Source organism: Mchenga conophoros, linkage group LG14 (genome assembly GCF_057382185.1).
Source record: "Mchenga conophoros isolate Kocher_MC1m ecotype Shallow Benthic linkage group LG14, M_conophoros_male_GT1.1, whole genome shotgun sequence".
NCBI classification, from domain to species: Eukaryota; Metazoa; Chordata; class Actinopteri; order Cichliformes; family Cichlidae; genus Mchenga; species Mchenga conophoros.
The window spans coordinates 9,431,354-9,458,989 of NC_140539.1; the positions used below are offsets into that span (position 1 = coordinate 9,431,354).

At 41.1% G+C, this 27,636-nt stretch overlaps 3 protein-coding genes across 6 annotated transcripts; 1 reads left to right on the top strand and 2 right to left on the bottom strand.

Annotated features, from left to right (window-relative positions):
* sirt2 (sirtuin 2 (silent mating type information regulation 2, homolog) 2 (S. cerevisiae)) lies at positions 1-9,431 on the bottom strand. Of its 3 annotated transcripts, none has more exons than XM_085245073.1 (16): positions 9,339-9,431; positions 7,003-7,049; positions 6,755-6,803; positions 6,306-6,416; positions 6,143-6,184; positions 5,905-6,011; positions 5,326-5,382; positions 5,146-5,214; positions 4,943-5,072; positions 4,793-4,852; positions 4,645-4,700; positions 4,448-4,524; positions 4,218-4,269; positions 4,073-4,140; positions 2,842-2,908; positions 1-952 (listed from the first exon to the last, which is right to left on the bottom strand). In XM_085245073.1, coding segments are annotated over exons 3-16 (1,038 nt in total). In that variant the 5' UTR covers positions 6,756-6,803; positions 7,003-7,049; positions 9,339-9,431; the 3' UTR covers positions 1-811. The 3 variants fall into 3 exon arrangements, with proteins under 3 accessions (XP_085101199.1, XP_085101200.1, XP_085101198.1); XM_085245074.1 differs by lacking the exon at positions 9,339-9,431 and adding an exon at positions 7,400-7,804; XM_085245072.1 differs by lacking the exon at positions 9,339-9,431 and adding an exon at positions 7,205-7,381.
* A 432-nt stretch (positions 9,432-9,863) lies between these two features.
* Positions 9,864-15,029, bottom strand: dmac2 (distal membrane arm assembly component 2). 2 transcript variants are annotated; one of them, XM_085245076.1, is made up of 6 exons: positions 14,915-15,029; positions 14,354-14,544; positions 14,160-14,240; positions 12,153-12,292; positions 11,892-12,054; positions 9,864-10,507 (listed from the first exon to the last, which is right to left on the bottom strand). In XM_085245076.1, the coding sequence occupies exons 1-6, from the start codon at positions 14,930-14,932 to the stop codon at positions 10,336-10,338; spliced, it is 765 nt and encodes a 254-aa protein (XP_085101202.1). In that variant the 5' UTR covers positions 14,933-15,029; the 3' UTR covers positions 9,864-10,335. The 2 variants fall into 2 exon arrangements, with proteins under 2 accessions (XP_085101202.1, XP_085101201.1); XM_085245075.1 differs by lacking the exon at positions 14,915-15,029 and adding an exon at positions 14,800-14,898.
* A 4,172-nt stretch (positions 15,030-19,201) lies between these two features.
* On the top strand, positions 19,202-24,774 carry LOC146559235 (uncharacterized). The gene is made up of 4 exons (XM_085245225.1): positions 19,202-19,765; positions 20,000-20,282; positions 20,464-20,838; positions 24,718-24,774. The coding sequence occupies exons 1-4, from the start codon at positions 19,533-19,535 to the stop codon at positions 24,772-24,774; spliced, it is 948 nt and encodes a 315-aa protein (XP_085101351.1). The 5' UTR covers positions 19,202-19,532.
* Positions 24,775-27,636: the final 2,862 nt, after the last annotated feature.

The window sequence follows — 27,636 nt, forward strand, 5'->3', positions numbered from 1 at the left end:
TCAGCTTTGAAAAGGTAAAATTTATTGCAGGGGGTTGCACTGGTTCCTGTGACATTGTACAGATGTTAATGTTATTGCATCCACCCGAGTATTTTTAAACCCACAAATCAATTCATGATCACACAAGTTTACAATAAAACCAGATCTTCTCATGTCCCCCATGCCCCAAATCAACTTAGGTGTAGACTTTCTTTTGCATTTTTTACATTGCTTTTTTTTTTTTTTTAAACATCATTAAAAAAAATTAAACATGAGAGGAACATGAAAAACACGGTAAATTACAAATTGAGACATTTTAGAAGAGCCATGTGCCCAACTGCAGTCACCCATCAGGAAGTTAATTTTGTTAGTAGGAAAGTTATCAGCACAGCAGGTTTTGGCTTGAGGGAAATAACACAGCACCTAAAACAGCCCGCTTATCTTCACAGAAAAGATCATTTTTGATTAAACAAAATATCACATGTTCAATTGCTGGTTTGCATATTCGTCTGAGCCGCTGTGAAGTGCAATGGCGCCTGTTTTAGAGACATTAACCACAACGCACATGGGCACGCTATGTGCTACTGCAATACAGATAAATGAACAATAGGTTCTGTTGCAACATAAAATCTGCCGAGCCACAGAGAAAGTGATAAACAGTTTAGACTGAGTTAAAAAAAAAAAAAAAAAAAAAAAAAAAAAAATGCAAATGACTGATATAAACAGATGTCAGAAAGTCCACCACAGCCTCGCTTCCAGGTAACCCCCCGATGCCACTTCAATCTGTGACATCACCACAGGAGCTTCATTTAATCAGGGAGCTTTTTATTGGTTACTCCTCAGCTTTGGGTTCTGGTGGCGCTGATGCAGAGCTCGCCTTGGCTGTCGCTCCTTTGTTTTCACTGGCCTTCTCTTTTGCATCCTGACTGTCGATCTTGGCGTGCTCCTTCTTCACCAGCTCTTCCAGCTCTGCCTGGAGAGACGTAACAAACAAGAGCTTTAATGCAGCTGAGTCACTGAGATATGGAGCCCAAAGTGGTGGCAACAAGAAAAGCTACAAGACAAACAGCTCAAGCTTTTTTTTTTTGTTTTGTTCTGCGACACCTCTTCCATCAGGAAAACCACAACTTCACAACGATCTACAATAGGCTACCTTGACACTAGGATGTTTTTGCTGCTCAAAAACAAACAAAATAAATAAGAGCAGTTAAAAATCTTTAGACACATTGATGATTTTGTTTAGGAAAAAAACAAAGTAATCAACACGTTGTGGGCTACATCGCACAAAAAATCTAAAGTTCAAAATTTAAATCCGATCAGCTCAGTAATGTTTATGGCCTCCACATGCATGTACACAACATTCTAAAGGCCTCATGAGATGGTGAATGATGTCCAACAGGGTCTCCCTGCTGCTATTTGGCTGCTTCAGATGCACCGATAGGATGCCCCAAAGGTTCTCAGTTGGATTCAGTTTTGGGGCATGTGAGGACCAGTTAATGCCATCAATGCCAGCATCATCTAAGAACAGCCTATGCACTCTGGCCACATGAGCACGGCTACTGTGCACGGCGACCATGGCTCAGGGGGTTGGGAAGCGTATCTGTAACCGGAAGGTCGCCGGTTCGATCCCCGGGCTCTCTGTCCTGGTCGTTGTGTCCTTGGGCAAGACACTTTACCCTACCGCCTACTGGTGTTGGCCAGAGGGGCCGATGGCGCGATATGGCAGCCTCGCTTCTGTCAGTCTGCCCCAGGGCAGCTGTGGCTACAACTGTAGCTTGCCTCCACCAGTGTGTTAATGTGAGAGTGAATGAATAGTGGCATTGTAAAGCGCTTTGGGTGCCTTGAAAAGCGCTATATAAATCCAATCCATTATTATTATTACTGTCCTACACCAGGAGGAACACAGGATCTTCGCTGGCATAATGAAACTTTCATCTCAGTACCTAACAGTAGTAAGCACTGTTGGCTAACACTGTCTAAGGATATGCCTCCACAGAACATCATTGATCCTCTGCCAAGCTGGTCATATCACATATCATTCACCACAACGTCTCCAGACTCTTTCATGCCTGTCACATGTGATCCGTCTGATCCTGCTCTCATCTGCAAGGAAAATGGGTCACCACTAATATAAGACATCCCAGAGGTTCTCAGCTAGCAGGTCTGGAGTGACAGACCCACCACTTCCTCTCTTGCAAAGGTTAATCGAGCTGCATGGTGCTGCACTATCAGCAAAGGTCCCACTGAAGGACATGAGGCCCTCGTGCTACCCTAATGTAGTCTGATTCTGACAGTTGTGTTAAATATGTATGAGTATGCGCTCTTGTTCCTCCTCCCACAAAGAAGCAGACACTGACCCTCCTGCTAGGCCGGCTTCTACTGCCCTGTGCTGCGAGGCACAGCAAACATCTGTGTGACAGCACTTATGGCTGTGCCTATGAGCTGAACTATCTCTACAATCTGAATTGACTGCAGGCACTGTGTCATCCTAACAGCAGTGACAAGGACACCAGCAAAATGCAGAACTAGATCAAAAAAAGTTAACAGCCGAAAAAAGAAAAGGGAAAAAAAAAAAAAAAAAAAAAAGGTAAGAAATGGTCCACACGCAAAAGATTTTTTTAGTGGTTGTCACCTCTACAGTACAACTGTTGTCACTCTCATTTGCACCAAAGCAGGTGAAATGGACTCACAGTGGTTTCTGCTTCCCAACCAGACAGACTGATACCCTGAAGTTTGATGATCAAGTGTTCCCATCACTTTCTGAGCAGTGTTTACTTGTTTTAACCTTACACATGATAGGCCTAAAAACATAGCAAAAACATAACATAGGACAGCATCCTTGAAAGGGGACATGTAACTTACCTTCCATCCCAGAAGATCAGCTAGAGCCAAACATCCATCATCACAAGTACTAATGTGAGCTACATCTCTGGAGAGAGAGGCAAATAAATAGCAACGTGTTAGTGCAAAACAACTTTTTATTTCACTGACAACACCAGCACCGCTTATCTTTTACAGCATAAACTGAGCTGCAAATAAGGCAGCAATGGACACCTTACTGAAGAAAGCAGTTTAAAAATAACCATCATTTTAATTAATTTGCTTTTTGTTTGTTTTGGCACAAGATGCTAATAAATTAAACTCACTGCTTCCACTAAAGCTTTCTTGGTCATTTAAGGCAGCGGTCCCCAACCCCCGGGCCGGTACCAGTCTGTGAGGCGTTTAGTACCGGGCTGCAAGATTTGAGGCTCGGGTGTGAAATTGATGGTTTCAGGGTTTTTATTGTTAACTTGGTTTCCCTAGGTCTTTTCCCGTGTTGTAGTTGTGCATCTTATTTTGAAAGAAATATTTACATGTTACCATAGCGACCAGAAAGCTAAGGGGCAGAGAGAAGGCTGTTAATCTCATGTTGTTGGCGGATTTTAGGAGGACGCTGCTAATAAAGTTACACAACTACACAGTGAATACGCGTTTATTATTATATTTACAAAATATCACAGTTTTTGTCTTGGTCGTGAAATCTTATTTTGTTGTATTTATCCGCAAAACCGCAGAGGCCGATCCGTGAAATTATTGTCTGACATTAAACCGGTCTGTGGCGCAAAAAAAAGTTGGGGACCGCTGATTTAAAGGGAATCTGATAACTTTCGATGACTTTTCAGTTTCATAGAAACTTTTTAGCAAGTCAGATACTGAGCAACATAGTTATAAATTAGTTCAATCATTAATGTAGTGAGTAGTATGAAAAAAAATGTAGTATATTCAAAGTATCTACCAATTCCATTTGGGACAGAGATAAGTCTTTGGTGCCCTCTGGTTGTAAAATGGTGGCCTGCGTGATGTGTGTTCATTACTCTGTGCATCAGTCTGAACTTACAGCATACATTTCACATAAAAATAACTAAATCATAAAACAAAAAACCTTTTCCTGAGTATCTGTTAAACTGTATTTGACACATATATTGTGCAGCTTAATGTAAAGGTATGGCTACAGTACACTGCACTCATTAAGATCTTTTGTTTATATTAGTTTGTAGTAAACGGCAAATGCAGAGTAAAGCTATGGAGAGGAGTAGCTGTGTCTCATTATCACCTGTAAGCCTTGTCTGAGTCAAAGTCCATCCCTTCGCCGAAACCAAACAAACTCATCATGGGCTTAACCTGCACAGAGACGCACATCAACACAAGCCTGCACAAAGAATCCAAGAAAGAAGGAAAAGGAAGTGGTGAGTGCTTACCTGCCCTGATTTCTCCATGTTAATGAGCAGTCTGGGGCAATTTTTTGAAACCCTAAATGAAAAAGAAACACACAAAATAAAGTTTTCACCAGATCTACATGAAATTATAAAATGTGGTTGAGTGCAAAAGCTCTCAAACAAACTCTCCTGCAGGTCTGTGGTCTACTACCAGACAATTACTGTGGCGGTCTCTGTGCTCAGACAGGAATGTGAAAGTTGAGCTGCAGTACCTGCTGACTAGACTCGCAAATGGTTGAACCTGAAGGGATGTCCCCATAACAATGAGAAGGTCGCAACGAGGAAAATCCTGAAAGGTTTACCAAAAAAAAAAACCAAACCCAAAAACAACGTTTACTGTTACTAAGTAGCTGCATCACATTTCCTCAAAATATGCCAGAATGTTCACAAGCCGCTGGTGTCCACTCACCATCTTCATTGAAGTGAAGAATCGGGCAGGTAGGTTCTCTCCAAAGAAGACAATATCTGTGTAAGAAAAAGCAGAAGAGAGAGACTTTCTAAAAGTCATGGTTGAAACTCAACATTACTAACATTTAAACAAATGAACATCTACTGACCTGGTTTAACCAAACTGCTGCACTTGTCACATTTGGGAATGTCGTCAGAAAAGATTTTCTCTACAAGACAGCAGGAGAAATTTAAGATTCCAAGTGTCTCTTGATCAGACTAAAGCAACAATCCAAAGCAAGAAAACAAAAACACCACACCTTTCATCCACTCCAGGCTGTACTCTTTGCGGCAGCAGAAGCTGACACAGTGTGACGTGTAGAACGTCCCGTGAGCTTCGATTAGGTCGTCTCCTTCGAGCCCGGCTACTCGCTCCAGCGTGTCGATATTCTGAATGAACACAGGCGGGAATGTAAATGCAGCAATAGTGACTTCATTTGTGAAAAGCGAGTGTTCCTCCTACCTGTGTGTAGCAGCGTCTCAGGATGCCCTTGTCTTTCAACATCTTCATGAAATAGTGACAGATTGTTGGCTAAACACCCGCAAAGGTCCAACATGAGAGAATGAACACAGTGTGAGGCCATTTGTAGTTTTCTATATAACAACACATGTGACAAATAATCCGCAAGTGTGCGTGTTGTACCTTAAATTGTCCCGGGTAAAGCTCCCTTGCCAAGGCAAAGAATGGCTCTGGATGTTTCTGAAATACGAGACGGAGAAAAAGATAATTTTTTTTCTAAAATAACAATTTCAAAAAAGTTACAAGATAAATGTAGATGAGTTAAAGCCAAAGCCTTGAAGTTGACCTTTTATGTGTTTACTTACTTTATCCTGTTACAATGGTGCGTGTTCATACTAAACATGGCCAAAGCCATTCACAAGAAACATGGTTTAAAGGGAGGGCAAAGAAAGCTACAAGAGATATGTTTCAGATAGTGGATGATCTGAGGGGTTTATTTTGAGCTGTGAATCATGGGAACCTACTCTGGGAGAGTCCAAGAATAAAACAAATTGAGCTGAAAATGAACATAAAAAAGTAGTTTTTTGACTGAAATATGAGTTATGGTTTAATGTGTTGAATTCGAGGCCGACAGTAATTAATATGTTGTTTTTTGTGTCAATATTAGCGAATACAAAGTTGTTTAAGAAGTGAGTAATAAATGGGCAAAGTTTTATAGCCACTATCTCCCCTCAAGCATGTCCAAAACAATCTCTCACAAACCTTAAAGTAATCTATCTGGAAAATAGCCTCTGGGTAAGGCAAGTTGTATTTTTGCAGGTTTGCATACAGGCCAGTTTCTGGAGAGCGAAAATCTGGGATTCCAGCAGCTGTAGAGAGAAATGATGTTCAGTTACTCATTAAGAATAATAATGATTATTATAATAATAGTAATTAATAAAAGAGGTGATCTTTAAGCAGTTTAAGTGCTTATTCTGTGATATAAAAGAGAGATACTCACATGTGGATATTCCTGCTCCAACCATGCAGATGATGTTTTTACCTGCATGAAAGCAGAGAAGCTTGCGGCTCAATCAATAATAACTGCATTGTGGAAACAGGCTCGTAAGCGGTAAATCGATCCACTCCGGTGGGGGGCAGAGTGAAGGCGGGCAAAGACTCACATTTGCCGCTGTTTATGTATCGTGCCACTCCATCCAGAGTCAGCTCATCCAGGACTTTCTCAGCTGAACTGAGGCCCAGCGCGCTGGAGAAGAGGCTGCGCATGAAATCCACTGATGGGAACACAGGGAAAATCAGATAAAGGCAGAAATCGATACATTCAGCCAAGTCAAGAGGCAGCTCCTAGTCTGATAAAACATGTCTCAGCACAGCCACTGCATTAGCAGGAAAATGCAGAGGACACTGACACTGTTTAGTCACAAGTAGTAAAGTATATCTTGGGATTTAGCTACTAAGAAGTACATTATACTGCTGGGTTGGCACAATGGTCAAACTAACAGCAGAAATATATACAACTGGGAACCAGTCCAATCACTGGATGTAAGCAGTAAAGTAAGAGTGAAAATGAAAATACAGAAGTTATAAATCCCGTGTCTATGTGTTCACGTACTGTCTACGTCTCCTGCAGCCTCGTCTTCACTGCTGTCGTCGGATTGTTCCTGCATAGGAAACAATACTAACATTTACAAGCATATCACATTTATCTACACTGCACTGAAATATTGCTGAACAGCTTTATCACCTCTTCCTGTCTCAGACACTGACAAATGAGGGTTTTGTTTGGATTATGTCAATCTGACGGATTTAACCACACCTCGCTGCTAGCATTCACTGCTTCACACACACTACTATTCTCACCTCTGGTTCGGGAGTGACCTCCTCCTCTTTTTCTGATTTAGGAAGTTCTACAAATGTAAAAATAAAACAGCACGTCAAACTCACCGCACAGTTTCACGTAAAACGAATGCACCTAGCTTTGAAGCTAGCTACACTAGCACGCAGAAACAGCGACACATTCTCGAAGTTTAACCGAAATTTAACTATCATATATCCGTCCTACCTGACGAATCAGACATTTATCCGTCTGCTGAGGATCTTACACCACAAGGGTTCTGATGACAATCGATTTAAATGCCGAATTTTAAGAAGTTATGAGAGGTATCTAACACACAGCTAGCTGTTCTGTTGTTGTCCGTCACAAACGCGGTCCGTGCTTACTCTTTTGTTCAGCTTCACAAGAAAAGTCTGTTCCTACCTTCAGTTTGGGACTTTCGATAAGACTATTTGACTCCAGTTACTCCGAAACACTGCTCGGTGGTGTGGTTCCAACCAAAGCACCCACATCATGTGGCCAATGCTAATTTACAGTTTGATGTGTTTCACACAAGTTTCGACAGGTGGGTAGTGCTGTACCATGCTGCAAAGTTACGTATTGATGTAACACCAAGTAAAGACGCGGTCAGTATTGCCCATACCAATACCGATACTGAGACCTTTACTCCATAAAGCCAGCTTATGTAGCGGGAGCAGTGTGTTATGACTTGTGAGATGAATCATAATCAATTTCGAAATTCTGAACACATTTTTAATGACCAATAAATCACTGTCATTTTTGCTTTCCACAATAATTAATGAACACAACAAAACACACCTTTCAACTTTTTATTTTGAAACTGTTTTTTTTTTCTTCTTTTAATGTAAATGTGGCTGTCTTTAAGGTTTTATTGATCAACTTCTGTTGTTTAAATGTGCTATTAGCTATAAAAAAATGTTTAGTTTTTTTAATAATTAAAAAAATAAGATACCAAAGTCAAACATAAAGGCTCAGACATTTTTCAGAGTGCATTTTTGATGTTCTTCTTCTTCTTCTTCACTTCCAAAAATGCAGTGGACTACATACTGAACTTCGAGGACAGAAACAAAGTATCATCAATCCTGTCATGCTAGCATCTATCCAATGCCAATACCAGCATTTGGAAAGTTCTTAACTGCTGCTTCTTGGTTTTAACCCTAAAACAGCTTTAAAATTAATTTATATTATTATATAATTATGATATATTTTTGAATACAAAAATTGCCTCCAGGTAAATAATAATAATAATAATACATTTTGATATTTACTTACAGTCTATACCACAAAATACCTTTTCCCGCATTCCTTGGGTGATGTAATCATTTAGAGTGTAATTTCTAGTTTCTCATCTCAGATCTCAGGCTGACAGATCACGTGCTCCTTTTTTCTTTCATATCAGATTTTGTTTTTTTTTTTTTTTTTTTTACTTAATTCACCGTGAGTGTGATGTCCACTGGAGAATTTGTTTGAAATAAATAAATAAATATATATATATATATATATATATATATATATATATATATATATATATATATATATATATATATATATATATAATTATTATTCAAATTTTTAATGGTCACTGTTCGACTGGTCACTCCCATGGAAACACGAACAGACATCCCTTATCAGTGAATCTGATTTACTAACACACAATTTAAGGTCAGAAAACTGGCCATAAATGTGACAATTACTTTGCTCGCAAACTAAAACCTCAAACAATCCTCAGGGTAAGGAAGTTTCCACCCACAAATTACTAATTGAGGACCATTTCGACTTTCTCTTATCTATTTTCATGTCCCATGAAATAATTAGCTGCATTCATTCACACTTCATTCTACCATAGACGAATCATGTTCCACAAAATCCATTGGTTTACACTGAGCTCACCTACAAAGTGGACGACATTCAAATCCTCACAACCTGTGTGGATATTAAAATAAACACAGCAGCCTTTTCTCCATATATTTTGTTTTATAAATTAATTTGTTTTGGTGTTGCTTCACAAAATAGCATTTTCAATACATGTGATAATAGGAAAAAGTGGCCAGTAGGTGTCAGTAGAAGGCTGCGGGTGTCAGATTGATTCAAAACCTCATTTTAATTCTGGCACAACTCCTTCCAGCGTTTCAGTCTCTCACAAAGCCTCGCTGTGCCCATCACTACAGCTGATCCCAATACTTGATATTATATTAAATATCACCAAAAATGCATGTAGTCAGTAAACTGTTACTTAACATTTGAAATTATTATACATTTTGTACTTTAATATAGCTTCCAGTACTATCCAACATAACAAAATAAATGCTACCAAATGACTTGAGATGGTATATTTACATACAAAAGTAGCAGCAGTTTCTTCACCCACATTCACTCTTCTCTCATAGGTGTCTTCATCAGTCCATTGACACTGCTGCAGAACAAGGCTCACACTGGATTATGGGCTTTAGTTTCCTCACATAAGCTCCTGCAGTGCAGATTACAAATACATACAGACACGCTGTGATGTGTGACGACATCGCTTGCACTATCTTTAAAACATGTGACAAGAGTAAATGGTAAATGGCCTGTATTTGTACAGCGCTTTATTTAGTCCCTAAGGACCCCAAAGCGCTTTACACTACTGGTGATGGCAAGCTACATTGTAGCCACAGATGCCCTGGGGCGCACTGACAGAGGCAAGGCTGCTGGACACTGGCGCCACCGGGCCCTCTGACCACCACCAGTAGGCAACGGGTGAAGTGTCTTGCCCAAGGACACAACGACCGAGACTGTCCAAGCCAGTGCTCAAACCGGCAACCTTCCGGTTACAAGACGAACTGCCAACTCAGAGTTGGCAGTAAAGCTAACAATAATTGTCACACTCTTTATTCTTTGTCAGTCTTTATTATATTTACACTTATATTTACATTCAGCAACAATTGAGACAGAAACGATTTAGGTGGCATATAAATTTACATCACATATGTGTACATACCTATAAACTGATTCTGGTTTAAAGCAACCCAGTTTGTTGGGTTTGTGATTGTTTAATCACATTTGACTTCATAAACTATAAGTCTGATATTGAGGTCAATGGAAAGGCCTAAAGGCCTAAAGACCAGTCAGTGACCCCCGGCAACCACCTGTTTCTAAGGAAAAATGTGTATTCTGGGATTTGTGAACTGCTGCATAAGTCAGATATATTGGCTCTGCTAATTTTTTCTTGCTGTTGTATCTGCTGCCCTTCTCCATGCTGCATTTCTCTGATGTCTCACAGGCTGTATCGAGTGAGATGGCACATGAACAGACAGAAGAGATTGCCCGTTTCCTCTCTGATTTCCATCCCAATCCACATGCTACCTCTGTCTTTGCATTTGCTCCTCTTCTTCTTCTTCCACCTTCCTCAGATTGTGGTCGTAGCCATTAGCTGTGATCTGGCACTGTGGTAGCATTTCCTCCAGCAGGATGATGACCAGGCCAGGATTTGAAATCCCAGGTAGGGATGAGACATTCAGATGCTTCAGTCCCCTGCAGCAGGCAGAGACAGTAAAAGAAATAAAGAAGTACTTACAGTTTTTTCTGAATGCTCAAACCCTAACTGTGATTCCTGTAGCACAATCTCTAAAACTATTCAGACTTATAGCAAAACCACTCACTGAGTTTGCAAAACTAAAAGCACAAAAACTGCTTTGCACTCAGTTTGCAATTTTGTAACACACACTTTGCAAAGCTGTAGGCACAATTCACTGCACAACACTCAATTACCAAATTTCCAACACACTCCTAGCAAAAGTATACACATGTATGGCTATCATTAACACTAATTTGCCAACTGTCTGGCACACTTTCACATGTGAAAACTTTTTTAGATAATTAGTTCACTTTGCAATCAGCCTAAGCACTATAATACAGGTAAGCTGTGTGTGCGGAGTACAATGGAGGGAGCAGAAAGAGTGAGAAGTAGAGGAGGCCGAAGAAGAGGACGTGGAGGTGAAGAAGTAGGACGAAGAGGACGACAAGGACAAGGAGGAGCAAGAGGAAGACGAGGAGGGGGGAGAGGAAGATGAGGAGGGGGGAGAGGAAGGGTAGGAAGAGTAAGAAATAGAATTGCTGATGACATCAGAGCTACAATAGTGGACCATGTCATCAACCGTGGAATGACCCTGAGGGTAGCTGGCCAACGGGTCCAGCCTAACTCGAGCCGCTACACTGTAGCAAGCACCATAAGGACATCTTGAAATGAGAATCGGTTAGTACAGTCACTTCGCACAAAGATTTGTAGCACTGCCGTATGCCAATGAGAAACACACCAATACCATTGATGTAAAAATACTGAAATTGTTACTTTACAGAATTGCTAGATGACCAGATGCTGGGGGCAGAGGAAGCATGTTCACTGCAGACCAAGTAACCCATATAGTCATTATGGCGTTTGCAAATAATCCTATACTTGGAAATAAACACTTGTGTTTGTTTTGATGTGTTTGAATAAACACCAGTACTTGAAGTTTGGATCCCTCTATGCTTATGGATCTATGACAGAAGTATGAGCTCAGACTGACATAGCCTACCTTGTGCACAGAGAAAGCAAAAGCCAGATGTGTTTTGTATTCATACCATCAGTGTGCAGTTGGCGCATTGTGTGCTTAGTAGATGATGGCTTGTGTGTACTGTTTGATACGGAAACACCATTTTTACGAAGGTGTGAAGGGTTAATCCAGCTGTGTTTGCTTTTGCAAGAGAACTACAATGTTTTGATGATTGGGTGACAGGTTTTCTTATTTGTGTGAAGAGTTTTGCAAAATTAGCCAATAGTTACAAAAAATGTGCTTAAGCAATCAGAAAAAACTGTATTATAACAAATATCACTAGTGATATTAACTAGTATTTTGATGCATTTTGGCTCATTTACTTGAGATTCCTGAGCGCAGCCAGGCCGCCTGTGGTGATGCGTGGACAATGTGAGATGTCTAGCTCCTCCAGAGAGTCCTGGAACAAATGGAGCCTGGCCAGGAACCAGTCGTCCACTTCAGGACAGCCTTTTAATTTTAGAGTCCGCAAAGATCGCTGCCTCTCTGTGGTGACATAAATCAGATCAGAAACTAGACTTGCTTGCTGAATATTAAAGAAATTAATTATCAGCAAGTGAAAAAATTAAGTTTGAACTCAGTACCCAAATTTTCCAGTCCTGTGTAGTTGATGATGGTATAGCTCATGTCTGCTTCTTCTATAGGCGTGTTTTTGTGATTTAAGAAGTCCCAGCTGAATTTGCCCCTCTGGTTTGTACGAAACCACTCAGACTGGCCGACATACCTGAGAATCATGGATCACAGCAGCACAAAGACAAGAACTTAACTCAAACACTTCACACACACACGTATACACACACACACACACACACACACACACACACACACACACACACATATATATATATATATATATATATATATATATATATATATACACATACACATATACACATCCCCGAAACAGCAATAGCAAGAGAAAAGAAAAAACTAAAAAGTTTAAAAGTATCCAACTCTAGTGCTTTTGTCATGAGACTCATCTGCTCATCATCTTTATTCTTCAGCACAGCCTGAACTCTCTTGGTCAAGCTTTCTTCAGGAATAGTGCTCCAGGCTTCTTAAAAGTTCTTCTTTCGATGTTTTGCATTTTGTTCTGTTCTTTGTCTCACTGATCTGCTTAACTAATGTTGAGGTCTGGGCTCTGGAGAGGCCAATCCATAACACTATCAGTGTTTCACTGTGAGTTTTTACTGCATTGCCAGTGTTTTGGGATCATTCTTATGCTGAAAAATGAAGCTGTTGCCAATCAGACACTTTCAACATGGTATTGCATGTTGAATCAAAATCTGATGCAGCCAATCAGCTTTGACCCAACACCACTGGGAATGCAGCCACAAACCATGACAGAGCCTCCACTATGTTTTACTGTTGGCTGTAGACACTCACTGTGATCCCCATCTCACAGTGAAGATGTTTGTGTTCAATAATTTGAACCACAAATTTCAAATTTGGATTAATTACTCCATAAGAGCCTCGGGCTGTGGGTGGACAATAAACTGGACTGGTCATGCAACACAGAGCACCTGTATAAAAAAGCCCAAAGCCGACTGTACTTCCTCAGGAGGCTGAGGTCTTTTAACATCTGCAGGAAGCTCCTGAGGATGTTTTACCAGTCGGTGGTTGCTGGAGTACTTTTCTATGCCGTGGTGTGCTGGGGGAGCAGCACAGCAAAGAGGGACTCATCCAGGCTGGAGAAACTGATCAGGAAGGCTAGCTCTGTGGTCGGCATGAAGCTGGACACTCTGGTGACAGTGGCAGAGAAAAGGACACTAAAAAAACTGCTGGACATTATGAACAATGCTGGGCATCCTCTGCACACGACCATAAACAATCAGAAGAGTCTGTTCAGTGACAGGTTGCTTCTCCCCAAGACAAGAACCAACAGACTTAAAAACTCCTTTGTCCCACACGCCATCAGACTGTTTAACTCCTCTCTGGAGGGGAGAGGGAGGGGAAACAGGAGGACAAAGGAGGGGGGAACAACTAAGCTGTAGTGCCTCTTCACCTCACTGTGCAATACCTTGTGCAATACTTTTTGTAAATAGTCAACAGTGCAATAGACTCAATACTTGAAATGTGCAATTCACTTGTATTTTTATTTTTTATTCCTATTTATTCTATTTATCCCCTTTGTATATTTTATTTATATTTGTCTCTGTATTTATATGTGTGTGTGTGTGTGTGTGTGTGTGTGTGTGTGTGTGTGTGTGTGTGTATATATAACAATTCTGTAACTGTAACTTCGGTCGTTGCTGTGCTTTTTTTGGAAGTCGAATTTCCCAGAGGAACCCACCCGAGGGATTAATAAAGTTCTATCTTATCTTATCTTATCTTATCTTATTACCAATGATATTCAGGCCAGCTGAGTAATTTGGCATATCTGAACCTTTTCTCTTTTTCTCCCTTCAATAAACTGTTTCTGTGCAAGAAATGTTTGCAACACGGCTCAAATTTCATCCTGGAACTATTTTTCAAGATTTCAAGAAAAAACTGACTATTATTAAACCTGAAAATGTTTGGTGGACAGTTATTAAATATGTAAACAATCCTTCTATAGCTACAGTGCAGGCACAAGGGAACAAGGCACTTACCTAAATCCTCCCTTCAGACTCAAGATGTAATACGCTGATGCTATGTCTGGCCCATAAAACCTTTGTGTGTAGCTATAGTAGCTGGAAGAAAGTAAAAGTAGCAGAAAAGTCAGTGATTTACACCAAACAACAGAGAGCAGCAGGAGCAGGAACAGGTGCATCATCATGTTACAAAGTCCCAAAATGAGTCCTACACATTTTTCTTTTGAAGCTGGCTCCTTTGTGCCTGATACCTCCACCTGAGGAGCATCTCTACATCATAGAAACGCTGGGTGAGGAACAGGAGGAGTCTCCTGTGCAGAGGAGGAGGAGATGCTGAGTTGGTGCTCCACTGTCGCCTAGCAACAACGAGGAGAACTGATCGCTGGCAACATCTGTGTAGATACTGTGCACAGAGACAGGAAATGGGATGGAGGATATGAACGGTGACTACTGTCAGGTTAAACCTAAGTAGAGAATCAATGACAGCACATGTCTGTTAACAGTGTGGTTTTTGTTTTCCATTCAGACACGGAGATTTTGCCATAATTACGTATCTTACAGTTAGGTTATGTAAAAACGTGTCTCACACAAATTCAACCACAGGTCTTTTCTAACATTAGCTAACGTTACTCTTATCGTATTTATATGGTTCAGCTACCTTGCAAAATCCTAACAACACCATGCGCTTTAAGCCTGCCGGGCCTGCCTTACGTACAACATGTAATTTAGTCAGCTTAATGCAGTAATAAGTCGAAATTTGAAGGGTAACTTACTGTCAAGGGGGCCGACATGTTGACGCCGCTTTACAGAAAGTCGGAAAGGACAAACCGCACGCTTCCGCTTCTTGCTGGTGTCAGTTTGTTGTTGTTTTTCGTGTTCACCGCAAGGTGTCGCTCAATCCACGTGTCTAGTCCAGATTAGAAGCTCCTGAGTGGAGTTCTTCCCTCATAAAGTCCAGACGGACTTACAACTAGGCAAATCGTGAGGCAGTGAGAAAAAAACATGGTCTAACAAGCATTCAATGTCTTTGATTACCAAATGTATATACATGACACTGTTATGAAAAGAGTACAATTTCAGTTTTATTTATATAGCGCTAAATAACAACAGTGCCTTAAGGCACTTTGTACTGCAAGGCCCCACAAAAATACAGAGAAAACCCCAACAGTTTAGACTGACCCCCTGTGAGCAAGCACTTGGCAACAGTGGAAAGGAAAAACTCTCTTTTAACAGGAAGAAACCACCAACAGAACCAGGCTCAGGGAGGGGTAGCCATCTGCTGAGACCGGTTGGGGGTGAGTTGAGAGAAGCAGGACAAAGAGAAGCTGTGGAAGAGATCCAGAGCTTAATAATAACTAATGATTAAACGATTGCTGTTTCAGCATGTTGTGAGTGAAAAAGAAACACTCAGGGCATCATGGAAAATCCCCAGCAACCTAGGCTTCAGGGTCACATGATCCAGCCCTAACTAACTATCTGCTTTATCAAAAAGGAACATTTTAAGCTCAACGAAAGTCACATTTGGAAGTGTTTTTGCCAGTGTGCTAACTCATTTTAAAGCACTGCTGTCTTATCTTCTTGTTATTAAGAACGATTCCTTCAAAATCGTTTTAAAACACCAGGAGCGTATAATTGAATTTGCATATGCACACTAAGCAGGTTACTGTCCCCCCATCCTGACATCAGAAAGAGCTGTCAACACGTTACACTCTTACGTTTATAACCAGGCAAACACAAAAGAGTGCAGAAGAGTATGATGCTTATATGTGCAGTGAACTAAATATTCAAGAATAACACACGCATTATTAGCGGGGATAGTGTTAATCCTGTTCCATCTTCACTCTGCTTTTCATGCAAGAACACAGCTGATGTGATGCTGCAATTCAAATTGAGTGTGTTTCTGTATCATTAAACACAACCTTTAAATCACTGCAGACTAAGGCTCTCAAAAAATAGTCCAAATTCAATTATACAATTAGATATCCAAAGAGAATACCAACATCGATTTTTAAATTGATTGTAAAAATCAGTTACCAGTTATTCATCCTTCAAATGGGATTCTGTCTGGCAGAGTCAGAACAGCTGTGTAGGTTTTGTGGCTCCGAGGTGCAAAGCATAAAAACAAAAAAACGTTTAAAGGTCAATCAACCATTTATTTGCTTGTTTGGACACAAATCCCTCATAGTACCAGGCCAGTTGGGACAAAGGAAAAACTGCTTCAGTCCCTGATTGTCTCCCAGGTGTCTGACTATTTTGAGGGATTTTATTTAGATTCTCATGGAATAGGATCTGACTAGATTTGAAGTGAACATAAAGAGGATATCACTGGCTCATTTTCAGGTAACCAAACTTTTTGGATTTTTCTATTATAACTTAACCTTTGTTTGTAAAATATGCCATTCTGGTGCAGTAGCTGCCAGTGTACATGTGCACTGCCTTTTCATTATAAACATGCTCATAGCTGAATGGGGAAATCCTGACTTTTTGAGTTGATAACCAGCTTGCTGTGACCGCTTAGCCTGATTTCTGACAACATGTGTAAATGAAGCCAGATAAGGACAATGTATCCTGGGAATGCTGGACTTTGCTCTCAGTACAGGCCCCCCGAAGCTTCCATTATGCCAGAACAAAGACATTTACAAACATCTCAGCTCATTGGCATTTCAGCTGTACAGAAGTGCTGTGGTAAATGTTGAAGCAAAGTTTTCACAACCTTTTAAGAGCTGTGTGTTTGGTTGTACAGTGAAGAATCACGTCTAATCCACTGATGCTGCAAACCTCAGAGTGTCAGGGGTCACTAGTTCTCCCAGCTTGGGTTAGTCAGGCTGCACACCTCCACACAGAAATCCAAGAAATAATCAAACAGATACGATATTTATGTTTTGGGGTTGAAGTGTTAAGATTTCCAGCCCTGCCTGCAGACAGTTAGTTGCAGAGTTTGCTGTGGATGTCATCTCCCAGGAGGAGTTGTGGCATGGTTAGGTAGATTTGTGACAGGACAGCAGTAGGAGTGAAAGAGAAGTTTACAAGATGGTAGTGAGACATGCTGTAGTGTATAGTTTGGGGACGGTAGCACTGACAAAAATCTGTCAGAACTGAAGAAGTGAATATTTTTATTGGGGGTGACCAGGATGGAGCTTTTTGGAGACAAGGTTAGGCAAGGCTGAGATGGTTTATACATGTGCAGAGAAGGGATATACTGGAAAAAAGATGCTGAAGAGGAAGACGACAGAGAAGATCCATGGATGCAGTTGTGTGTGCAGCTGTGGTGACCCCTAAAGACAGCAGTCATCACAACATCACATGCAAATCATGTCTGTATCTAAATCTTTACAGCTTCCAAAACCTTCAGTAAAAAGGAGGTGAATGAGATTTAATTTAATCTGCAGATAGACTGTAGTCTAGCCTCCTCTACACTGAGGTAGAGGAGGCAGTGATACACCACTGCCAATGATACTGAAGTCATTTTATGAATCTGCTGCTGTTTGTATTCTCCTGTGTCGCCTCTTAATTATTCAGACCATACAAATAGCTGTCTGCTTCTGACATGTCAGTCAGTATGCTTCTGAATCATTCACCTCAAGGCATACATCTCTATGTCAGTATCACTTCTTTATAGAACTTCTCTGCAAGCACTGAGTGTTTTTTCTCTTTGACACCACAGGGAGATAAGGGAGAGTGTGAAATGTCTCTCATCAGACAGATTTACTGCTGAAAAACAAGCCAATGCCACACTCCCTTTTCCACGCACGCACACACCTCCCTACGTAGGCCATCAGTATGAAGTGACGGGCGGCTCGCAGCTGCTGGAGGCGCACACAATTAGCAAATGAGATCATGGCTAGCACTTTTCCTGAGTGTTTGCAAATGACAGGCAGAGAAAAGAAGCCACAGTTGAAAAAAGATCTCTTTGGTGTGATGGTGATGCTGATGTTAGTGCTTAAAGCTGTGTCGGTAGTCCATGCAATGCAGCAGTAATCAGCATGAATAAAACACCCTGCCAGAATATTTTGCACATGTATCACACGATTCATACAATGGAAACATGGCAGGAGGAAGAGAAGTTAGTGACAAAGTAAGAGTCTCTGTGGAGTGCAAGCAACTCACACTGTTGAAGGAATGGCTGAATGAACATATGGACCAATGAGGTAAACGAAGTGACTGGCAGAGGTAATGAGTGAATTGATTGGTGCACAGAATAGATGCGCTGCTTACTAGAGCAGAATTTTAATGCTTTATCAGAGGTTGTTAGACAACGCTTCTGTTTTTTCCCTCCATGGTTAAAGTGCTCATGTGTGGAAGTGGTTTGACTCAGAGTTAACTGTCAGAGCGACTGATGATCATAGATTCTGATCAGTTTGAGATATTCAGTAAATAAGTATTCTGCATGCAGCTCTGCTCGGAAACACCCAGAAACAAATCACCAGAAGCTTTTCCGTGCACCTCGCTGCGTTACTGATGGGCTTTTTTCCCATAATTCACATAAAGTTTGATGCATTCTGTTCATATATGCCTTAAAGGACCGGGTGTTCACTTCAAGTGTGGAGTCAACAAAAAGTGAGACCACAGTTATACTGCACATGTTGCTAGTCTATGCCATAAAAATGTCAGCAAATGCTTTGGAGAGGTAGCAGATTCTTAAATAACACATAAAGTGTGAACGGCCAAGAATAGTGGTGCTAGATCAGTTACCAGGTATATAAAACCTGAGCTTGTGCCCAACAGTGATGGTCGCCTGCTTTTCGGGAAAAGAGCAGAGGAGGGTCATATCAACAAAAGCTGCCATCTACTTCCCCAAAAACTGGCCAATTAGGATTACTCACGTGACTTTGACTTGTGTGAATGCATGACTGCATTTTGTGCATGAGTGATTTTCATTTTTTACAGTGAAGTCACAATCAGGTAACCAGTAACATTAATTAATAGATTTATTGACCCATAAAATGTCCTTCCTGTTGTTGTTGTTATTGTTGTTGTTACAGGGTAGCATAAAGACATTACAGTTTTTGCCCGTTGCTTGAACACTATAAACCCATGCTCAGACTAAAGTAACACAACGTGAAGCTTTTGTTACCATACCTCAAACACATGTACCCATACCTTAAACAAAAGCGCTGCTTTGCACCCCAGTACCAATTATGCAACACTCCTACCCCTTTATGCAACACACATGGTCCTGCATGCTACACTCTATTTCATACATAAGACACTTCGCTCACAAAATGAAATCTCAGGGTGCCATTCGGAAAACACATGTATCCAAAATACAAAACACATCGGATAATTGCAACCACTCAAATACACACCTGAAGGCACGTACTTGCAAAACCGAACACCAATTAGCCAACTACAAAAAGCCCTCAGCGTAGCCATTTCAAGAACTTTGCAAGCATGGATGGAGGGAGAGCAAGAGGAAGAGGAAGAGGTAGAGGAGGAGGAGGAAGAGGAGGAGAAGGCCGAAGAGGCCATGAACGGACCCATATTTCTGATGAAATAAGAGCAACTTTGGTGGACCATGTCATCAACCATGGCCTGACTATGAGGGAAGCTGGGCAGAGAGTCCACCCACATCTAAGCCGCTTCACAGTGGCATCTGTAATACGAACATTCCGACTAGAAAACAGGTATGTCTTCACCTCCATACCTTCTGCTCTACTCAGATGGTTTTATAGCACTGTTCTACAGTATATCACATTACCATATCAAGTGTACGGGGTGCTAATGCTCCTTTTGCAGCCAAAGTGGCTGATTCCTTATATTGAAGTACAGTGTTGTACAGTGGATGACACAGTACATACAGTAAAGTACTGTAAGAAAAATAAGCAAACCGATGACAATATGTGGTTGTATTCCTCCAGAATGACCCGAAGACCTTCTGGGGGAGGACGGCAACGCCTGTTCACACAACAGCAGGAACTTGCCGTTGTGGACCTAGTGAGGGCAGACAATGCCATCCGTCTCCACCAGCTACGACGGAAAATACTTGCAGACAGGCGAGTGTTCAGCAACATAAACCATGTGAGCATCACCACCATCAGACGCATCTTGGGTAAACTCAGCATCACCATGAAGCAGCTCTACAGAGTCCCATTCGAGAGGAACAGTGACAGGGTCAAAGGACTTCGAGCTGAATATGTACGGGTACGTGTAACTGTCCCTTACATTTACAATAGAGTATTGGTGAAGTCCAGTAGCAGCTGAATATGTACCATATCAGTACCACATGGATCTATTCTGAGAGCTACACAGGTACCTGTGTGATGGGGTGAGGGTGCCGTATGTGTAGCACTGTAGTACAGTGACATGTTCCCCTTTTTTTCAGAGAATCTCGGCCATGGATGGAGCTGCACAGCCTCATGAATACATTTTCATTGATGAAGCTGGATTCGACCTGAGCAAAACAAGACGACGGGGTCGTAATGTAATTGGCCAAAGGGCAATTGTGCACGTCCCAGGGCAGCGCGGGGGAAACATCACATTATGTGCCGCCATATGCCTTCGAGGGCTTCTGCACCATCATGCAATACTAGGTCCATACAATAGCCAACACATACTCACATTTCTAGATGCTCTCCATGATATAGTTGTACAGAACAGAGCAGATCAGCCCAGGTTTGTGGTGATATGGGATCATGTCAGTTTCCATCGGGCTGCTCTGGTCCAGGCCTGGTTCTCCAACCACAATCAATTTGAAATGGTATACTTGCCCCCTTACTCACCATTTTTAAACCCTATTGAGGATTTTTTTAGGCTTGGAGATGACGTGTATATGACCGCCAACCACATGCCCGCATGCCTCTTCTGCAGGCAATGGAACAGGCCTGCGGCGACATTCAGGTGACAGCAATCCATGGATGGTTTCGACATGCAAGAGGATATTTTCCCCGGTGCCCAGCGGGAGAGGACACTGCTTGCGATGTTGATGAGGTCCTGTGGCCAGACCCCAACAGACGGCGGGATCCATGAGCCCACTTATGCACAATTGTCATGGTTTTTTGTGTTTACAGTATAGTGTTTTTTCTATTGCAGTATTATTGTGTTGTGGTTTTTTTTTTTTTTTGCTTTATCTGAATTCATGGTACTGCGATGTACACTATTGAGTAGGTCTATTTGCGTTTTTGGTTGTTTGGAAATGTGTCTCCTGTAAATGTGCCTTCTGAATACACAATGGAAATCAAGGACTGCAGTGTTTTATGTAAAGAAGACTAGTGTGTTCCCCCTGATCTGTAAGTGTTTGCATATGATGCAAGTATGTGTCATTTTGTCAACAGAGTTACATTTTGACAGAGGAATGTTAGGTTTTGACAGCAGAGTTTAGGTTTTGGGAGTGGAGTTTCATTTTGGCACAGATGTGTATGGTATATTTCCCAGTGTTGTGTCATGTTTACTTGTGTTTAGAGTTTTGGCACAATGAGCGACGTTTTGCCAAATGTGTTCAAGCAACGGGCAAAAACTGTAATTAAAGACAATCAAAACACAAGAAGACAAGGAAATACATTATTCGTGCTCCTAATTACAAAATATGCTTGTATAACATTCCACTGGCTACACGAAACAGTTTAAATATATTTACCCGTCAGCTTGAAAGGCTTGGGGTGGGCGCTGCATGGACAACTTTGTGAACACAATAATGTGAGAACAAACTGATACGATACATGCCTCTACGAAAAATTTTGATATTGAAAATTTGGCAAACATAATAGCCAAAGGAGGACAACAGGATTTCTGAAATTTCAATTCAGCTTCAATTTCAATTTCAATTATATATGTGTGTGTGTGTGTGTGTGTGTGTGTGTGTGTGTGTGTGTGTGTGTGTGTGTGTGTGTGTGTGTGTGTGTGTGTGTGTGTGTGTGTTTTACAGTTTTTTCTGATTGCTTAAGCACATTTTTTGTAACTATTGGCTAATTTTGCAAAACTCTTCACACAAATAAGAAAACCTGTCACCCAATCATCAAAACATTGTAGTTCTCTTGCAAAAGCAAACACAGCTAGATTAACTCTACACACCTTCGTAAAAATGGTGTTTCCGTATCAAACAGTACACACAAGCCATCATCTACTAAGCACACAATGCGCCAACTGCACACTGATGGTATGAATACAAAACACATCTGGCTTTTGCTTTCTCTGTGCACAAGGTAGGCTATGTCAGTCTGAGCTCATACTTTTGTCATAGATCCATAAGCATAGAGGGATCCAAACTTCAAGTACTGGTGTTTATTCAAACACATCAAAACAAACACAAGTGTTTATTTCCAAGTATAGGATTATTTGCAATCGCCATAATGACTATATGGGTTACTTGGTCTGCAGTGAACATGCTTCCTCTGCCCCCAGCATCTGGTCATCTAGCAATTCTGTAAAGTAACAATTTCAGTATTTTTACATCAATGGTATTGGTGTGTTTCTCATTGGCATATGGCAGTGCTACAAATCTTTGTGCGAAGTGACTGTACTAACCGATTCTCATTTCAAGATGTCCTTATGGTACTTGCTACAGTGTAGCGGCTCGAGTTAGGCTGGACCCGTTGGCCAGCTACCCTCAGGGTCATTCCACGGTTGATTACATGGTCCACTATTGTAGCTCTGATGTCATCAGCAATTCTATTTCTTACTCTTCCTACCCTTCCTCTCCCCCCTCCTCATCTTCCTCTCCCCCCTCCTCGTCTTCCTCTTGCTCCTCCTTGTCCTTGTCGTCCTCTTCGTCCTACTTCTTCACCTCCACGTCCTCTTCCTCGGCCTCCTCTACTTCTCACTCTTTCTGCTCCCTCCATTGTACTCCGCACACACAGCTTACCTGTATTATAGTGCTTAGGCTGATTGCAAAGTGAACTAATTATCTAAAAAAGTTTTCACATGTGAAAGTGTGCCAGACAGTTGGCAAATTAGTGTTAATGATAGCCATACATGTGTATACTTTTGCTAGGAGTGTGTTGGAAATTTGGTAATTGAGTGTTGTGCAGTGAATTGTGCCTACAGTTTTGCAAAGTGTGTGTTACAAAATTGCAAACTGAGTGCAAAGCAGTTTTTGTGCTTTTAGTTTTGCAAACTCAGTGAGTGGTTTTGCTATAAGTCTGAATAGTTTTAGAGATTGTGCTACAGGAATCACAGTTAGGGTTTAAGCATTCAGAAAAAACTGTAACAGGAAGAAACCTCCGTCAGAACTAGGCTCAGGGAGGGGCGGGGCCATCCAGCAGAAGCAAGACAGGACAAAAGACATGCTGTGGAAGAGAGCCAGAGTGTACATAGTGCCATAGTGCATTTATTTAGGAAGGATATAATATATGCCTCTCATACTGGTATCTTAGTTGCATCGACAGACAATCTTTGACAGTCTGGAATTCTGCAAAATTCATAAAATTCATGCATTTTTTTATATGCAGGTTTCTCTATGTTGCACTATAATATGTAGCTATGATGTCACCACTGTTTCAGTCTTTTGACAAAATGACATTTAAAGCTTTTTCCACAGTTTGCATTCAGTGAAATTTCACAATGATAGTCACCCTTCTGTTGTCGGATTTTCAGACTGTCAGACTGTATGGATTTTCAGGCCAGGGCACAATTTGATAGGAGGAGCAATGAAAGCTTTTCCATGTTAATTCTGGAGGAATTAAGATTAAGTGGTAAAAATTTCTTCTGCCAGGAGGCTCAGGAGTTGCACTGGCAGCTACTTTTCTTTCTACAGTTCTTTTATAAAAATCACAAAATCCTGTCTTCAAGATGCACTGATCCCAAGACGTAATATTCTTTGTCTTGACATCCTTTTTTAGTGTTTGTGAAGCACACCAACACAGACATCTTGTATTTATACACTGTAGGGTATTTTTAATAGTAATGAGTGATCATACTGTTTTACTGTCACTCTGAGCTCTCTGGTGTTCTTTTGTCCTCTGTGGCAGCGGGAAAATCAATAAAATCAATGAATCCTTACATACAACATGTTCTGGTTGCCTGCTGGGCTTTTAAGAGGACTATTTTTATGAATAATTTTCTGCTGTCAATCAACCTGATGTCAACAATTTGCCCTGCACTTCTTTTTTTACCTTCTCAGCTACTGACAGGGTTGCTCCAGACAACAGTGATGCCAAGCAGAGGTTGGAATCAGGATGGTTTAACGTATGTAATAATGTTGAGTCTGAGACTGCAGGCTTACAAAATTCTGATGACATTACAGAGAATCTTTAATTTTATTATCATTTCCCCAGAAAAAAATGACACTGTTTTCAGTTTTGGTTGGCCAGTCTATAGCCTTTTTAAAAGAGACATTACATCTAAATTGGTTGAAAAATTAAAGTTGAAAAGATATATTTTGAGGCTGTTATAAGTGGTTAATTTAACCTTATTTCAACCATCTATTAACTCACACAAATGTCTAAATGGTACAGAGCTGAGGCGTTTACCTCATTTTAAGCACTGCTAAGGACCAGATCATTTTTTTTACTATTTCCTTACAGCTAACAGAGGGTGTACTCTCTTTTTCACATGACTCTAATCGTCATATTTACTAATTATACATGCTTCTCTGCTCACTCGACCTGATGTAAATCCAATATTCCTTCTGCTTGCCTGGCAGACTGTCATTGAGTTCAAAGCAATTCATGCTCTTCAGGCAGCATTAGAGCATGCTTGAAGAAAACTACCACGATTATAAGAACGCAAATTTCATTTTCACCCACATTTGTCAGACGTTCATCACTCGGACTGTTTCTCATTCTGGAAGAGAAAACACTGCTACCAGTTTTGTTAGAAAATGAAATTTCCCAGTTCCTGCTCCCCTATGGCTTGTCACTTTTTACTGTGAGTTAGAGTAAGTGATGGCCCTGTGGGAAAGCCATTAGCCGCTCATGGTCTCTTTTGTTCTTTCTCTCTTGCTGCTTTTCCCAGTTTCTGGAGAGATCTAGTAAAAACACACACGTTCACCATGCATACACGCACACACAAACACAAACCACTGCACCAATTCTCGAGACCGTTAGAGGCTGTCAGAGTTGTTTTGTTTTGACCAGGTCCCATAAGGCCAGCGGAGTCTGTAAATCTCTGCTGTCCTGGCAGGAAAGCAATTAGTGGGCGGTCATACTGGGCCAGTTTGTTTAATGCTGTCTTTGAAGGACAGTCGATTTGGAGGGGCAAAAGGGGCATTTGTGCTTAAAATTCTGAAAAGCACAGATGTTTGTATCTTCCAGACAAAAAGCTGGAGAGTTTAACTGGTAAAATAAGTGCACTGTTGTCATGGATGAACCAATTTTCCTTTCCTGAAGCGCAAACACATCTTCTATAATTAAGTTTGCATTAAATCACTGGGCTGTTAATGTGATGTGTGTCTCCTGATCTTTTGTACATTCACTCACTATTCAAACACCTTAGCATGTTGTGTGTGTGTCCGTGCACCAGAGAACATAATCATCATCTTGTTATCTTTCCTTTCCACACATTTGTACTAATTTCCATTGGCAGAATTAATTTACATGGTGATGAACAGCACGCCGACCCAACCCACACTTATAAATGCTGCCCAATTACACACAGCACCATTATCTTGTCTGGGAGACTTCACTCGGAATAGCACATCTACCAAGAATAGCATAAGCCGAGCAGAGCATGTCATTAGATTGAAGCTGTATTGAGCTTTGGAAAATGCTGATACACCTAAAATTACCAGTATTCACTGACTTTCGTGAGATGGTGTGTCGTGCACACACGCAGGCTCACCGTGCTGCGCTGACTTCAAATCTGGCTTGTGCACGTGTAAGGCAAGGATGCAAACACCATCAAATGCTGCAGTTTGGAGCTCAGTACTCTCTCCTGGGGTGGGCAGCCCCAAGTGTGCATCTCCAGCGTGGAGGGTTTAAAAAACTGGATCAAGGCTTGGGTTGGATCTTCCTTTGAGAATTCACATCAGAAATAAAATAATCTGTTTTTGTTCTCTAAACCTTTGAACATGCTGACTCATTGTGTCATAAGACATGTGGCTGAAACACTAACAAAACGCCTGTGATCAAGTCAATTATTGTTGCACTCTATGGCTAAAGTTAGCAGATGTTAGTTGTGGCAGTTATGTGCTTATAACCATTTTAATACAGTCTATTATTAAATTACAGAAATTCCAGTATAACCTTTTAAAATGTCATACAGAAATGGAAAACAAGGAACCCATTGTCTGAAGTAGCTCAGTTTAATGAGGTGGGACAATTGATAGAAGATAGGGTTGATGCCAATTATGGGCCACTAAGAGAAGAAACTGCTAAAGAAAGAGTTCATAGATTTCATTACTATTATTTTGGATTGGAAGCATCCGTACTCTAAAAACGAATACTCAACAACACTTTGTGTGTTTTGTGATTTACCCTTATCGTTACCTTCATCTTTTCTTCTGAAGATTTGTATGGAATACCAGGAAAGCTACATTAGATCTGTGTCTGTTATACTGTTTGACAGAGGAGGCATGAAATGTTCAGATTTTATGTTGTACTCCCACCCGAGATGCGAGCGAGGAGGCTAGGCAACAAGCGTCTAACTTGATGAGACGGCTTCCCCTCGGAGCTCAGTTTTAAAGCGATGCCAATTAAATGTGACATTTGACAAAACTGTATCAGAAACTGTTTTTTGTTACCGCCCAGCTACAGCTGTACTCTATGATCTGAGATGTGACAGCGTTCATGACACTTTCTATATTTAAGGCCACATTTAATTAAATTCACGACTTGGTGAAATGTGATAAGATGTTATACAGACACATGCAAACAGCAACAGTTTAAGGGCAGAAAGTCTGATTATCTTAAGTGACTGAAGCAACACGTGGGTAAAGCTGAGAGTTGCTTAAAGAGTCCTCCTGCTGTGATTTGCGTACTCTGGCCGAGTGTCGTGCCACTTTTATCTGCTGAAAGTAAAATCACCTGTGGATCCTTGATTACAGCTCCTCTCTCCTAGACGCCAGATGCATTTTTTCACACTCCACCCTGCTTTGGTTTTGAGTTACCCCTGGAACCAGACCAGCAGCTACCGTCCTGTCAAGTAAAGCAGTTCTGCAAACCTTTAAACATACCATTGATTCCACTGTACTGCCACTCTGCCTCAGTCCCTTCAGCTGCTGACCCTGAGCCTCCTCTCTGAACCAATAGATCCCTCCCTGTTTGTATTATTTCCTAATATAGCTCTCTGTTGCGTTAATAAAGTATGTGAACTGCCAATTGCTGTCTTCTGGGTCCTGCTTAAGTATCCACTTGGTAACTTTGCCTCTTAAGGCCATATCAGCTTGGAGGCAGAGGAGACGACGGCACAAACGAGAGAAATAAAAGCAGCTCCTTGTCTTTCCTTGTGCTCACTTCCCATGTTGTGTTTTCCTTCTTTTGTGACTGCCCGCTCCGCCCTCATTGGTTGCACCTGTGTTAACAGTTAATTGTTTTCATCTGTGTCTAAACAGCCCAGCGTATCCTGTTCTGTCTTATTCCTGTTTTTTCTTTTTATGTCGGGACTTTGTATGTCCTTGGTGTTT

Coding starts and splice junctions, on each gene's coding strand:
- LOC146559235 (XM_085245225.1), top strand. CDS start 19,533: ATGGATGGAGGGAGAGCAAGAGGAAGAGGAAGAGGTAGAGGAGGAGGA. Junction 20,283..20,463: donor TTCGAGCTGAATATGTACGG/GTACGTGTAACT, acceptor CCTTTTTTTCAG/AGAATCTCGGCCATGGATGG. Junction 20,839..24,717: donor ACCACAATCAATTTGAAATG/GTATACTTGCCC, acceptor CTTGCCTGGCAG/ACTGTCATTGAGTTCAAAGC.
- dmac2 (XM_085245075.1), bottom strand. CDS start 14,823: ATGGTGTTGTTAGGATTTTGCAAG. Junction 12,055..12,152: donor CACAGGACTGGAAAATTTGG/GTACTGAGTTCA, acceptor ATGTCACCACAG/AGAGGCAGCGATCTTTGCGG. Junction 10,508..11,891: donor GCTGCGCTCAGGAATCTCAA/GTAAATGAGCCA, acceptor TGCCTGCTGCAG/GGGACTGAAGCATCTGAATG.
- sirt2 (XM_085245072.1), bottom strand. Junction 5,383..5,904: donor TCCAGATAGATTACTTTAAG/GTTTGTGAGAGA, acceptor CTCGTATTTCAG/AAACATCCAGAGCCATTCTT. Junction 4,270..4,447: donor TTTGCGAGTCTAGTCAGCAG/GTACTGCAGCTC, acceptor TTTTTCATTTAG/GGTTTCAAAAAATTGCCCCA.